Source organism: Hemicordylus capensis, chromosome 1 (genome assembly GCF_027244095.1).
Source record: "Hemicordylus capensis ecotype Gifberg chromosome 1, rHemCap1.1.pri, whole genome shotgun sequence".
Classification (NCBI taxonomy): domain Eukaryota; kingdom Metazoa; phylum Chordata; class Lepidosauria; order Squamata; family Cordylidae; genus Hemicordylus; species Hemicordylus capensis.
Genome location: NC_069657.1, coordinates 78714430 through 78728417, shown reverse-complemented (window position 1 = coordinate 78728417; position 13988 = coordinate 78714430). Strand labels below are relative to the sequence as shown.

General features: G+C 46.6%; 1 protein-coding gene across 2 annotated transcripts; it reads right to left on the bottom strand.

The window, feature by feature from the left end:
- Positions 1-3901: 3901 nt before the first annotated feature.
- On the bottom strand, positions 3902-8250 carry CCDC177 (coiled-coil domain containing 177). Of its 2 annotated transcripts, none has more exons than XM_053286070.1 (2): positions 7597-8250; positions 3902-6589 (listed from the first exon to the last, which is right to left on the bottom strand). In XM_053286070.1, the coding sequence occupies exon 2, from the start codon at positions 6568-6570 to the stop codon at positions 4555-4557; it is 2016 nt and encodes a 671-aa protein (XP_053142045.1). In that variant the 5' UTR covers positions 6571-6589; positions 7597-8250; the 3' UTR covers positions 3902-4554. The 2 variants fall into 2 exon arrangements, with proteins under 2 accessions (XP_053142045.1, XP_053142046.1); XM_053286071.1 differs by lacking the exon at positions 7597-8250 and adding an exon at positions 6689-6788.
- Between the last annotated feature and the right edge of the window lie 5738 nt (positions 8251-13988).

The following is a 13988-nucleotide window of genomic DNA, read 5'->3' as shown; positions in this document are numbered from 1 at the left end:
GCTCTTAGGTCTGTTCCAGGCCTACCCTCCATTGCGGCAGCCATTCCGGAGGCCATCACGCATGCCCAATGGGCCTATGCGTGGTCGTGAACCCCCATGATGCACAAAACTGAACATGCCCAGTCCAGTTCAAGTCCTTCTCAAACAGAAGCTCTCTTTGTCATATGCACACCACTTTTAAAACTAAGGGAACTTTCCAAAGCAATTTGTAATATGACATGGGGGTCCGTGCTTCAAATAAAAATTCAAAAATCTTACATGGCTGTGCCTTAGGTGTGCCTAAGATAGCTGTTCAGGTCCTAGCCATGTCTTAACCCCCTCACTTTCTCTGCTGCAAGCACATTATGGGCGGGTTGGTGCCAGGTTCAGGAGGCACATGCACAGAGGTCATGTGCATGCCAGTGCCGTGCGCCTGCTGGCACACAGGCAAAGCTGCGGGGGGAGCACTGGGATTGTGGCAATGGCTGCAACTGGTACGGACCTGCTTTCCTCCACTTTAAAGGGGCTGTGTAAGCCCTCAAATTTCAAGGGAGGTCCCGGCGTTTCGGACAGCCAAATCTCTTTTTGGCACATCCCTACTTGTTGCTACTGAAGTCCTTTTAATGTGATGTAAAGAGTTACTCCACTCCAAACATCCAGGCAGACTAATTACTTCCACAGGCAGTGCTGCTCTAGTAATTGTCAGATTTGACTACTGTAAGGCTCTCTACATGGGGCTGCCCTTGAAAAGCATAAAGATTGCATCTAGATTCTGCCCATGCCCTTATCTCATCATCACCTTTCTGCAACAGTGCATGGCCCATGATTGCTGAAATATTTACATAGTTGGCCTTAGTGACTTTTGCTAATCTACAACCAGAGGGCACACTTCAGTGTTTACATTCATAGAGGATGGGCACAGCTACTGTGGTGAACAATACGTGCACTATATATATAATGTGTGTGTGTGTGTGTGTATACACACACACACAATACAAAATGTGAATCAACAAAAAGTTGATCTGGTAGGTATAAAATGTGCATCCAGTAGGTAGTATAATTGCATACTACTACTAATAAGACCATACAATGATATCAATTATTATAGGCAAAGTCTATTTGGGCTCACTGAAAGGCACCTGCATCTATTATTTCCATATTATTTAAAGCTATTCCCACAGGAACCTCCTGCAGTCTCTTTACAAAGAATGAACTTATCATTGTCGGCATGCCAAACTCCTAAATTGATCTCCTAAGGACAAACTACATGTTATACACAGCTGGATGTATCTTTTCTCCAGGGATTCCCCCCCCCCTTTTTTTCTTTCTAAAGTAGCCTCATTCTGTATGTTTCAGAATGCTAGTCCTAGAGTTTTTGAGGGCATTGTATTTAGGCATTTGAGATTCTAAACACATGCAGGACACCTCAGTCCATGCAGGGGCTAAGTCAAGCAATTATTTCCCCTCCCAAAAATGCATAAATTACATAACTATGTGCATCTATGTGGAGCACCCATCTTTCATGTTGTGTGTTATGTGAGTGGTAGAGACAAGGGACACACATTTGACTCTTCACCTCACAAACAGGGTCACCAGCCTAGTAAGGGTTTGAATTTAGCCTAACAAATCTGTTCAGATCTACATAGCAGCAGGCCTCGGTATAAAAATGCCTCTAGACTTCTTCCTGTACAATATCCCAGCTCTAGAAATGAAATAAGATGAATCACTCAGGAAACCTTCTTTCTTCATTGGCAAGGTTTCACAGTCTGTTACTCCCTCTTCCATAGTGCGGTTATCATTTGCCAGTTTGTAATTACCATTTAGCAATAGCAATAGCACTTACATTTATATACCGCTTTATAGCCGGAGCTCTCTAAGCGGTTTACAATGATTTAGCATATTGCCCCCAACATTCTGGGTACATTTAGTGGCTGACATCCTGACTATTGAAGTGTGTGTGTAAGGAGGCTCCATGGGAATACACCAGGGGCTTTCCCAGGCAGCAGGCTTTATCGTGGATTTTCCACGAGGCTTTACTGTGAGTTCAAAGTTGCCAAAAAAAACCTGTGCAAAAAGTGGATTTTTTTACCTTGTATATAAATCAAGCTATACTCTGTGCAATGAAAAACCCGAATAGTGTGTGAAGTGCTCCCTGATACCTCGTAGGGGCTTTAGGATACATTTGGCTGATATGTGAATGCGCATCTCCATTCCAGAGGAGATGTAAACTAAAAGCCAGGTGTGAAAAACTCCCAGGAGCCCACATGCAATTCCCCCCAAATCCTCCTATGTGTATGCTGCTTTATCAGAGTGTTACTACTTCTGAACACTATTCCTGCTCAGAAGCACTTTGTAAGATTTAAAAAAAATGTCACTGAGGGTCACCAATGTGCTTCCAGTCTTAGCTACAGAGCACTTCTGGAATGTGAGTAGTCTTAGATCTCTGATGAAACAGTGCATGTGTAGAACTGGAGGAATAGTGCGCAAGTTCCCGGAGCATCCCTGCAGAGCCTTTTTACATGCACACTTTATTAGGGTGTCAGTGACTATCATGAAAAATTATGTAAAATGTTACTTATCGCAGAGATAACTTTCAAGAAGCATTCTATTACAAAACCCATCTGGCACACATTATCTCCTGATAGGTCTACTCTGTGTTATAGTATCTATTTGCATAAAAACAGAATTATAAAGGCCTCTAATGCTTCTCCTGCATTTAAAGTGACATTATTATGTTTGTGACATCATCATTTTCATAATAGCCAGTTACAATACCACAGACGGGGGAGCATGTCTTCTCCTTGGAACAAGCATTTGATGTTTCTTTGTAAGGAATAGCTCAAAAGGTTTATCTTGTTAAGTCAGATGCAGTGATAGTAACAACTAAGCAGAAAATAAATGTGGCAACTGATTTCTGCATAGATTGTTTCTCAGGGGGAAAGTGTTTCACACTTATGCTTTATTAAGAGACTCATTCCATTATACCTAGTTCATTAAAATGTCATGTTCCCCTGCTGAGTAAATATATTACAAAATTTGATTTGTTGCAAAATATGTCTCTCTGTCTGTGGACTATTAATAGTACCTACAGACTAATAAAGGACATAATGTTGATCAGGCCTTGGTTCAGTTTGTTGATATTAAGAAATTATGTTAGCATTCAATTTCTGGGATGTTCATAAACCTTTCTCTGCAGCTACTTTCAAGTGTTGGTTATGTTTAGCTGCTATTAAAATTCTGTATAAGTAGAAATTTTCCCTTCAGTATATGACATAGTGAGGTCGTTCACACGACTAGGGGCGGGACTTCTTTCACTCACCTTCCCCCCAGAAGCCGGGAAAACACATCCCGGCCTCCAGGTATCCCACAATGCATGGCATACCAAGCGCAGTGCATTGGGGGATTTTCCCAGGAGATGGGCACTCTAGGCATCCATCTCTGTGTGCGGCCAGGCTGGAAGCAGCCCGAGCTTGCACATGAGCAGGAAGCCTGTGTTTAGGGAGCACTCATTCCCTTAACCTCACCTAAAAGCCAGGCTAAAAAGCTGGACGAAAAAGCTGGGCTGGGAGATGCTAATCCCATATCCCAATCCCAGCAGTTCTCACAGGCAGCCTAACCCAGGCTGAGCTTCCCTAGTCTCAGTTTCTGCTGGCTGATTAGACACAACCCTCCTTACACTCAACATTTTGGTCTGAACTAGTTTAATCCAATAAAATAGGTATGGCACAAGTAGAATATGCTTGTATGCCACACGATACAACATTTTCAAGGTAGTTCCAATAATTTTTTGTACAGTCATTCCTGCAATAGTACTGGCAACAGTGTTTATAAAGTCTGTACTTTCTTCTGTTTCTTATAAACAATAATTCCCAAATTTAGTTTAACCGTCTGCACAAAATTAATGAAGAGGTCTGTAAACACCTTCAAAGTGTTTATAATTTTATTTTAATTGGGGTTTTTGAACATTGTATTTGTGTCATGTGATCAGGGCTAATCTGAATTTCACCTGTGTTTTTGTCAAAATAATTTGTTATGGGACTCAGTGTCTCCAACAGTATGGATAAAGTGCACTGTATGGGCCAAACACTATATCGCATTCTATAAAATAAAACTCTTCTTATATATGGACACATAGTATAAGATACTACAAGTTCCAGCATGCAACGCTGCAGCCTGATCCAAATGAACACCATCCACATTAATTTTTAGGTATGTAACAATGAACCTGTTTGATTATCTGGGGAGGAAAAACTGAAAAGGGCTTTTTAGGAAGTTTTTTTTTTTTACTGTAGCACTCAGCTGTATAAAATATGTTTGCCCCTGCTTTGTTGCTTGTACACAACTGTTCAGTAAAGAATGGGATACATCCTTTTTTCTGTTCAGGGATGGATGAAACAGATATTTGAATATGTATAACAAAAGCATGTTGAAAAAGGTCTATGAAGTAGCTGCCAGAGTTTTTGTGCTCCCCCCAAATAATAAATAAGGTCTTTTTATATAAAAACAAAGGGGATGAAGTTTTGACAGTGGGCATCAGAAGATATATCCTCGCTTAACCTGAAATAGAAAGACCTTTTATTTTTTAGCTAGGCTGGCCTGCAATTCTGCCTCCATGGCCATCTTGTCAAAGGTGCGCAGGTTCATCTCTTCCCGTACCTTTTCCCGGACATGGAACGATGCCCGAGCAACAGACCTAGCATTTTCCAAGACATTTTTCTTCTCCTTACAAATCTGTTCACTCCGTTCTAGCTTTTTCTCAATAGAGAGAAGGATCTCCCTGCGCCGGGTATCTTCACACTGCTCTACCTTCCTCTTGTTCACTTTCTGCACCTTCTCCTTTTCTAGCCGGCTCTGGACCACTTTACGGGCTTTCTGCTGGACAACCTCCTCAGCCACTTGAGCAGCATGCTGGAGTTTCCTCTCTGTAGCTTTGGCCATGGCCTCCAGGTGCTCCTTCTGATCCCTTTCCCTCCTCCCTGCTGCTACCCTGACCCTCTGAAACTGCATTTCCTCCCGCCTTGCTTTCTCCCTCAAATCCTGGTTCCTCTTCTCAATGAGCTGCTCATAATTCTCTTGAGCCTTGTTCAAGCTCCCTTCCACGGAAGCCTTTAGCAGGGCCTTTTCCTCAGCCCCCTGCCTGGCCAGGTCTTTGAGGGTGGCCTCATGTTTCCGCTTCTCGGCTTCGTTGAGCAGCTTCTTCTCCCTCAGCAGCAGCTGCTCCTTCCTAAGCTTCTTCTGGGCAGCCAAGGACATCTTCTCTTGTAGCAGCTGCACCTCTCGTTCAAGGGCCTCTTTCTTGCCCTCCTCCTGTGCCTTCAAGTTGTGCTCTTGGTGACGCTTCTTGTGCTTGTCTTCAAGGGCGGCCTTCTCCAGCTTCTCTCTTCTAATTTTCTCCTTCTTCTCCATCAGTTCTTGCCATTTCTCCTCCCCCTCTAACTTCTGCTTTTGCCTCAGCAGGGCAGCTTCCTGCTGTTCTTGAGTCAGCTTGCAACGCCGCTTCTCCTGCTTGGTCTCCCACATCCTCTGGCACTGCAGCAAGGCCCTCTGCTTCTGCTTCTCCTCCTGCTCCCTCCTCTGCTCAGCTTGCCTCCTCTGGATGTCCCACTGGAGGTGGGCGCTGTACCTCTGCTCATTCAAGATGCTCTCCTCCTGGTGCTTGGCTATCATCAGGGCGGCAATCTTCCGGTCCCTCTCCGACACCACCTTGAGGCCTTTCTTCTTCTTCACCTCCTTGACTATCCTCTCCACTTTCTTGGTGGTCTGGGGGGAATGGCATAGGTCCCCCAAGCTGAAACTTCGGCCCACCATGGTAGCCACCGTCCTAGTGCTGGGCAACTCCTTGGGCCATTTGTCCCTAAAGCTGTCTCCACTGAAGGACGAAGATGCCCCCGAGTCGGAGGAGGTTTTTGTGGATAAGCCCTCCCTCCTCTTTTGCAAGGAGTCCAGGGAGTAGCTCTTCTTGGTCCTGGTGCCTGAGTGGGGAGGGGGGCAGCCAGCGTTGGGCTGGCCCGCCGGAGTGCAGCTCCCATTGACCACCGTGCTTTTGAAAGAGATCCGGGACGCCGGCGAGGAAGGGAGGCTGCCAATCAGCAGGGGCGTGAAGAGCCGCCTCTTCTCCTCGCGGATAATCCTTTCCCTTTCCTCCCTGCACTGCTGCAGCTTCCTCTGCCGGTCCATCTCGTAGACTTCGTAGAGGCCGGCTGCCACCCGCATGGATCTGCCCGGAGCCTCCTTCACCAGCTCGCTCAGCAACCTGGGCAGCAGCTCCACCGGTTTGACGGCGCAGCGGGCGCAGGCTTCCAGCGAGCGAGGGCTGGTGAGCACGTAGCGGCTGCCTTCCGCCTCCGGGCAGTCGAAGTTGTACAGGTCCAGGTGCAGCATCGGCGACTCTTCGCGGAGTTTCCCCGACTCTTCAACAGGCGGCGCCGCTGGCGGCTGAGCTGCAGCACCCGCGGCCGGGGAGGCTGCTGCTGCTGTTGTTGCTGGAGTCGCCGCCGCCGCCGCCGCCGCCGGGGCCTCTTCTCCACCTGCTTCTGCATCCCCAGAGTCCGTGCAATTCTCCTCGCTCGTATCCGCCACCGGATCCACCATGCCTAGCTTCCTACAGAATCTGCAATGGGTGGAGGAGGAGAAGGTTTAAAAACAGACAAGCAAAACCGGGAGGTTAACTCATACAAATAAACCACCTCGCTAGAAGGTAATCTAGTACCATTGTGGGATTAGCAGGGCTCTGCGTCTCCTTTCCACGCCCAGAAGGCGGAAGGGTCGGGGAGCGAAGCAGCGACTAGAAGAGAAGCCAGCAGCTCTCGGCAATTATTGCGCGGACGGACAGCCCAAAGCGGGGCTCGGGTGGTGATGCGGAGGAGGGGGTTTAGGGGCGTATGTTGACAGCCGCACGCCCGCTCTTAGTTCTCCGAGAACTTGCGAAGTCCTACGCGGGGGGCGGGCGCAAGGGGGTCCTCCTGGGCACGAGCGGCGGCGGCTGCGCGGAAGGCAGCTCCTGCTCCCCCCCCCCCATCTTGGTTAACTTGGTTGGTTGTGTAGATTTTTAAGACCTCCCCCCTTTCCTCACAGAATATAAAAGGTAGGGGTGGGGCGGTGAAGAAGAGAACCTCGCCCCCCCGCCTTCTCCCCCGCACTGTTGTCTAGCAACCTTGAACTTCCACTAAGGCAAAGCGAAGGAGAGTGAGTAAGTGGGTGGCAGAAGGTGTCATCGTGGTCCCCACCACCGCTCCTCCCGAGAGAGAGCACCAGCACTCCCCCCCCCCGCGCGCGTGTGTTTTCAATGCACCATTTCCCGATTTCTTCCTTCTGTGCCTGGAGTGCGGCTCGCTGCTCCCGACCTCCTTGCCGAGCTTCTGATTTTGGACACACACCGCCTCCTCTTCTGCCTTGGCGCGGCGGGGCTGCAGACCTGCTCCCCAGCAGAAACACCCTTCCCGGCTACCCCCTCCACCACTATGCATTGACACTCAGCAACCCACGGTGAGCCCCCGCTGCTTCTCTCGCCCTCCCGCCGACCCTCACCCTCCCCAAACAACCGCGAATGGACAACAACACCGTCCCTCTGGCTGCAGACAATACATCTCGGGGGTGGGGTGCCTGCCAATCACTCACCACTTTTGCTTGGGTGTGTTTTGGCGTCGGCGGCGACGGCTCCCTGCCTGGGCTTTCTGACCCTGTCGTCAAGCCGACGTACCACACCGATGTCTTTGGGGCTGGATCAGGTTACTGGAAGTAGCTGCAGCAGCAGTAGCGGCGGCGGCCGCCTCACCATGGCTCCCCCAGCGAAGCCCGCGAAGCCTTTACCCAGAGCCAGGAGGACGTGAGACGGTTGTGGGCTTTGCTGTGCAATCCCAAGCATTTTTAAAGCGGCTAGGCTGAAGGTGGAAGAGGAGAGTGGCTTCCCATCTCTTCCACGACCGACCTCACGCTTGCAGCTCCGCTCCCTCCCTTCGCCTCCTTCAGAGCTCCTCCTGCTAGAATCCAATGAGCCGCTGGTTTTCCGGGGACAGAAGAGGCGGGGGACGGCTGGGGAACCGGAGAACAACCCTTGCTCCTCCACTTCCCATAACAGAAGGGGCCAGGGAGGCGCAGATGAGGCGAGGAGAGGAAGGAGGGAGGGGGGCATGAATAAGTGATGAGTAGCAGCTTCGACACCGTTTGAGGATCGGTGTTTAGTTGAGAGGAGGAGGAGGTGGTCCATGAGCATCATGAGCAATCGCCTTTTCAGTATTTGTCCATCTCCCTTCTGAGCATCCCTTCGCTCCGAATCGAAAAACAACAGATGAATTCCATTCATTCCATTGAAACCGATATCACTTGCATTCCTATAGCTTATTTGGAGTGTTCAAAAGTAATCCTCACACAACAAACAGCCTTGTACAGTTGGCCCATGCTGTGTTTTCTCATGCATCATGTGGCCCATGCAGGTAGGGGATTGATAGAATCAGGGACTAAATGGCTTGCTTTAGGCCTCCTTTTCAGTTCATGACTGGAAAGTGAGTTGAAGAGATTTCTCAGCATACTATGCTACACCATTCTTCCAAGTAGCAAGTAAGCAGACCAGGGTAGCAAGTAAGTTCTTGTAATACTTCCCTAACATGACTAGTATGTTGGAGGGAACATACTCTAAAAGTATTTTCAGGATTTCCTGCAAAACTTAAAATGCATACACACAACTTTTAAACATATGTGGCAACACTTATTAAATCATTATAGCTGGGACAATGGGGGCTTGTGTTAAAATCATGGAGCACAATCCAGCCAAAGTTTGGCACATAGGGATCCCATTTATTTCAGTGGAAGAGTTGAGTACAGGCATAAAATACCTCCCACTGAAAGTAATGGGAATGAAGAGTATTGTAACTTTGGCTAAATTGTGTCCATGAATATTTGCATCAAAGGCAGAGTTGCCAGAACCTAAGGGGTATACTTGTGGGTCAAATGAGCCATAAACCAGAATTTAGCTTTTTTAAAGCCAAATCTGGCCACCTAGATCAAAGGTCCTTTTCTACTAGAAAATGAATAATTATTCTTCCAAGGAGCAGTTGTTATATTGTCAATTACAGAAAGTAGTGTATGAAAGGAACCTAGGAATGCTAATATTTGTTTCATTAAAATCATATATATTTTTAAATTGCAGAGAATGCAGTTAGATTGGCCCTTCTTGTTTCCTATTGAACAGTCATTTCAATAACAACCAATGCTAGGCAAATATAGATTTTCCATAGAGATGTACATCTCCTCTACTTAATGGCCCTGCCCTACAAACTGCAGCTTCAAATGAGAACAAGAAGTGAGCACTGTATGTAACCCTACAACAATACAACCTCTTTATTACAGTACTTGACCAGATTTCAGCATTATGTACAAGGTTGACATTCAATGCAGTTGGTACAGTCTGTCAGATATCACAGTAGCATTTAGGCAGAGGAAGTTTACCCATCAGGGACATCCTTACCTAACTTATGGGGGGCAGGCCTTCACCATTGCTTGAGGGATCTTGTATGCAATGGACAAGACACAAGAAGTAACAAATACAGTCTTATCCACAAGAAGATAGGTTAAAATCCACTGGTCTTCCCTGAAGGTTCTCTAAAAGAGGTAAAATCAATTTGCTACCTGGATTGCTGTATAATTTACAACAACATAAAATATTAGCCAAATCATCAACTTCGTCTGATCCACAGGATCACATGCTCAGGTGATAGGGTGTCTTTTTGTATCTCCCTTCCAACCAAGCTGATGGGAAAACATTATAACAAGCTAAGGTGAAGGCTCTCTGATGGATTGGACATGTCAAATTATGAAGATAGCTTGCTGGAGCTAAAATTGAGATGATCCACCAATTCTTAGTACAGTTAGGGAGTTTGATTCTCTCTTCTTGTGATTCGATATCTAGAAGATGTTCTATCATTCTATTGGCTTGATCAAACTGCACAGTAATTAGAGATTCAGAAGAGAGTCCAACCGTCTGGAGTTTCTCCATTAACTTGGGTAACAGAGTGGTTCTGATCCTCCAGAACTAGGGGGGCCAAGCCACTTGGTTGAAAATTTCACTTTACCTAATATTTTATTGATTGATTTGATTTGATTTGGTTTATATACCGCCCTTCCAAAATGGCTCAGGGCGGTTTACAGTTAAAACAAACCACTAAAACAGTAAAGAGCGAAAACAAATTAAAAACAATATAACAACTAACAATTTAAAAACATTTTAAAACAACAGTTAAACCATTACAGTATTTAAAACCCTCGAAATCAGGTTTTAAATTTTTAAAATGTACCAGATTTTAAAACCCCAAAATTTAGGATGCTGAGTAAGCTTGGGTGAAGAGATGGGTTTTCAGGTGTTTTTTGAAAATTGCCAGAGATGGGGAGGATCATATCTCAGCAGGGAGTGCATTCCACAATCTCGGGGCAGCGACTGAGAAGGCCCGTCTCTGTGTAGCCACCAAACGAGTCGGCGGTAACTGGAGACGGATCTCCTCGGATGACCTCAATGGGCGGTGGGGCTTGTAATGAAGAAGACGCTGTCTTAGATAACCAGGACCTAAGCCGTTTAGGGCTTTGTAAGTTATAACTAGCACTTTGTATTTCATGCAGCAACCTATTGGCAGCCAGTGTTAGCCAGTGTAACTCCATCAGTAAAGGAGTAACATGGTCTCTCCGAGATGACCCAGAGACCAACCTGGCTGCCGCATTCTGAACCAGCTGAAGTTTCCGGACTACATACAAAGGCAGCCCCATGTAGAGTGCATTACAGAAGTCCAGTCTGGAGGTTACCAACAAACGTACCACAGTTTTGAGGTCATTGATCTCGAGAAACGGGCGCAGCTGGCGTATCAGCCGGAGCTGATAGAAAGCACCCCTGGCCACCGCCTCAACCTGAGAAATCAGGGAGAGGTGTGAATCCAGAAGTACTCCCAGATTGCGAACCTGTTTCTTTTGGGGAAGTGTGACCCCCATCTAGAACAGGTAGATCAAAATTGTCTCTAGAGTTCTGACCGAGTACAATAAGTATCTCTGTCTTATCTGGATTCAGCTTCAGTTTATTCTCCCTCATCCAGCCCATTGCTGCTTCCAGGCAGGTATTTAGAGAGGATATGCCAGTTCCTGAAGAAGTTGGCATGGAGAAGTAGATCTGGGTGTCATCAGCGTACTGGTAACACCCAGCTCCAAATCCCCTGATGATCTCTCCCAGCAGTTTCATGTAGATGTTAAAAAGCATTGGAGAAAGTACGGAGCCTTGAGGGACACCATACTTAAGCTCAGATCTCAAAGAGCAACAGTCTCCAATTAACACCATCTGGAATCTGTCCGAGCGGTAGCAGCGGCGCCACTGTAAAACAGTGCCTCCCACCCCCAACACTCTCAGACGTTCCAGAAGGATACTATGGTCAATAGTATCAAAAGCCGCTGAGAGATCCAAAAGGACCAACAGAGTCACACTTCCTCTGTCAATTGCCAATTGGAGATCATGCATCAGGCCGACCAAGGAAGTCTCCACCCCGTAGCCCACCTGAAAACCGGTTTGAAATGGGTCTAGATAATCAGTTTCCTCCAAGACTGCCTGGAGCTGAGAGGCCACCACCCTCTCAATTACCTTGCCCAGCCATGGGAGGTTGGAGACAGGCCTATAATTGCTCAACTCTGAGGAAACTAATGTAGGCTTCTTTAGAAGAGGTCTAATGATTGCTTCCTTAAGACAAGCAGGCATCCTGCCCTCCCTCAGAGAAGCATTTATGATTTCCACCAGGCTGTCTACAACAGCCTCCCTGCTAGACAGAACAAGTCATGTTGGACAAGGGTCAAGAGAATAAGCGATAGGCCTCACCACCCCAAGCAGCTTGTCCACATCCTCAAGTCTCCTCACAACCCTGAACAACTCCGCTGGACGTGAACTCGCAGAGGCAATGCAGGCAGAAAAGAAGCACTTCTTTGCAGTACGTATTGCCTGAGCATAGATCTTTAAATGTGCACTATGTCGTAGTCTGTCAGATTCGAGTCGAGTCTTTCTCCACTTGCGCTCCAGTTGCCTACCTTGCCACTTCAGTCCCCGCAGATCTTCCATATACCAAAGGGCCAGTTTTGAAGTGGGTCAGAGGGGACGCTTGGGGGCAATCGTGTCTACTGCCCTGGTGAGTGAGTTGTTCCAGTTCTCAACCAGGGCATCAACAAGATCACCAGCAAAGCCAACATTGAATCCCTCCAAGGCTTCTTGGAATCTTACTGGATCCAATAACCTCTTTGGGCGGACCATTTTAATGGGCCCCTCGCCCCTGAAGAGGTGGGAAGGGGTTATAAGTTCCACCTTAACCAGATAGATGGTGGTCTGGTTAAGATGGTGATATTTGAAGCTTGCCAACCACACTCTGGTCTCCACCTTATTCACCCCAGCCTCAGCCTTAAGGCTGAGTTGGATACACCTTTTGGCATTTGAAGAACTGTTCTTAGAAATTTAATTTGGACAACCTCTATGGTGGTAAAGTTCAAATATGGACCCTATTGAGCTCCAAAGAGCAGTTGGGCCATTGACTTGGCTTGGAACCAGAGGCGTATCTAGGGAAAATAGCGCCTAGGGCAAACACTGAAATTGCGCCCCCTGTCCAAGCATCTGACACCCATCTTTCAGATAACTTTACCATAATATCAGCTGAAAAATACAAGTCAAGCTCCTTAATCTTTTAATATTTCAAAAACTATTTAGCAGTGGACTTAGCCAGACCAAAAAATGCTGGAAAACTACAAATTTCAGTATGTGGGGGCTCATGAAATACCCAAATACTATGTGGAGATGTACTTGGAAAACTAAACAGAAGTGCTAATTCTCTACTATGCATTGTAGCATCACCATTACATAAGTTTTAAAAATCAATGGAGAATTTGACTTTTCCCAGATACTCTGTAAATAATTAAAGGATATGCAGAGTAAACTGTGTCACTGCTTGGAATATATTCTAGTCTTTCAGAAAGACAGTTAAAATGAGAGAAAGAGAGCAAGAAACTCCCAGTGAGCCTTAATATTAAGGGTTTCACACTGATTCAAAGACAAACTCACCATTAATAGCCATATTAGCAAGACATCACATTTAACTCACTTATCACAAGAAGCAAAGTAAGAGCAAATGAATACAATCCTAGCTCTTAAGCGTCAGCTCAGTATTCACAAGCCCTGATTCTCTGTACATAGTGCCAATCTGAATATGTGTACAGTGTCTTATATTATTTTTTTATTTTTTTAACCTGTAGACCCTTTGGGGGGCTTCCTAAAGGCTGGGGGGGGGGGTTGCAAAGGTTCCCCCCTCACCCCGCTGGCCTCTAGGGCCTCGAAGGGACCATTTGAGCATGTGCAGTGGCCGTTTTAAAAAATAATCTTTTTTTTTAAAGGCCACTGAAAACTAAATGGCCACCGCGCATGCTCAAATGGCCTCTGCAAAGCCTGGCATGACCTAGAGCCTCACAGAGGCCATTTGAGCATGCACGGTGGCCATTTTGTTTTTGGCAGCCTTTTTTTTTTTTTAATTAATTTTACAAAATGGCGCCCCCTTTCAAGTGGCGCCCGGGGCACGTGCCCTGCCTGCCCTACCCCTAGATACACCCCTGCTTGGAACAGCTTAATAGCTGCTGGGACAAAATGTCCCCCTTTGGTGCGACAGAACCTTGAAATCACAGTAGCCCTTCACTGTGCTGTTTGTGTTATATATTTTAAGTGCGCATTCCACCCTCCAGAAGTGTGAAACACCACCCCCAAGTACTTAAAACACTTAACCTGTTCAATCATGTTGCTATTGATTCTCCATCTGTGAGATTTGGGTCTCTTGGCAAAGACCATTACTTTAGTTTTTTGGTAGTTAATTAGCGAATGGTCTTCTAAACAGAACTGGCAAAGTGCCTTTAGTGCTCTCCTAAGGCTGATGGGTGTCAAAGATTAAATCATTGCATCATCCAGGGGTGAAAGACCCCAGGCCTCCAGCTCCACCTCTCCCTATTTTCTTCATTATCTC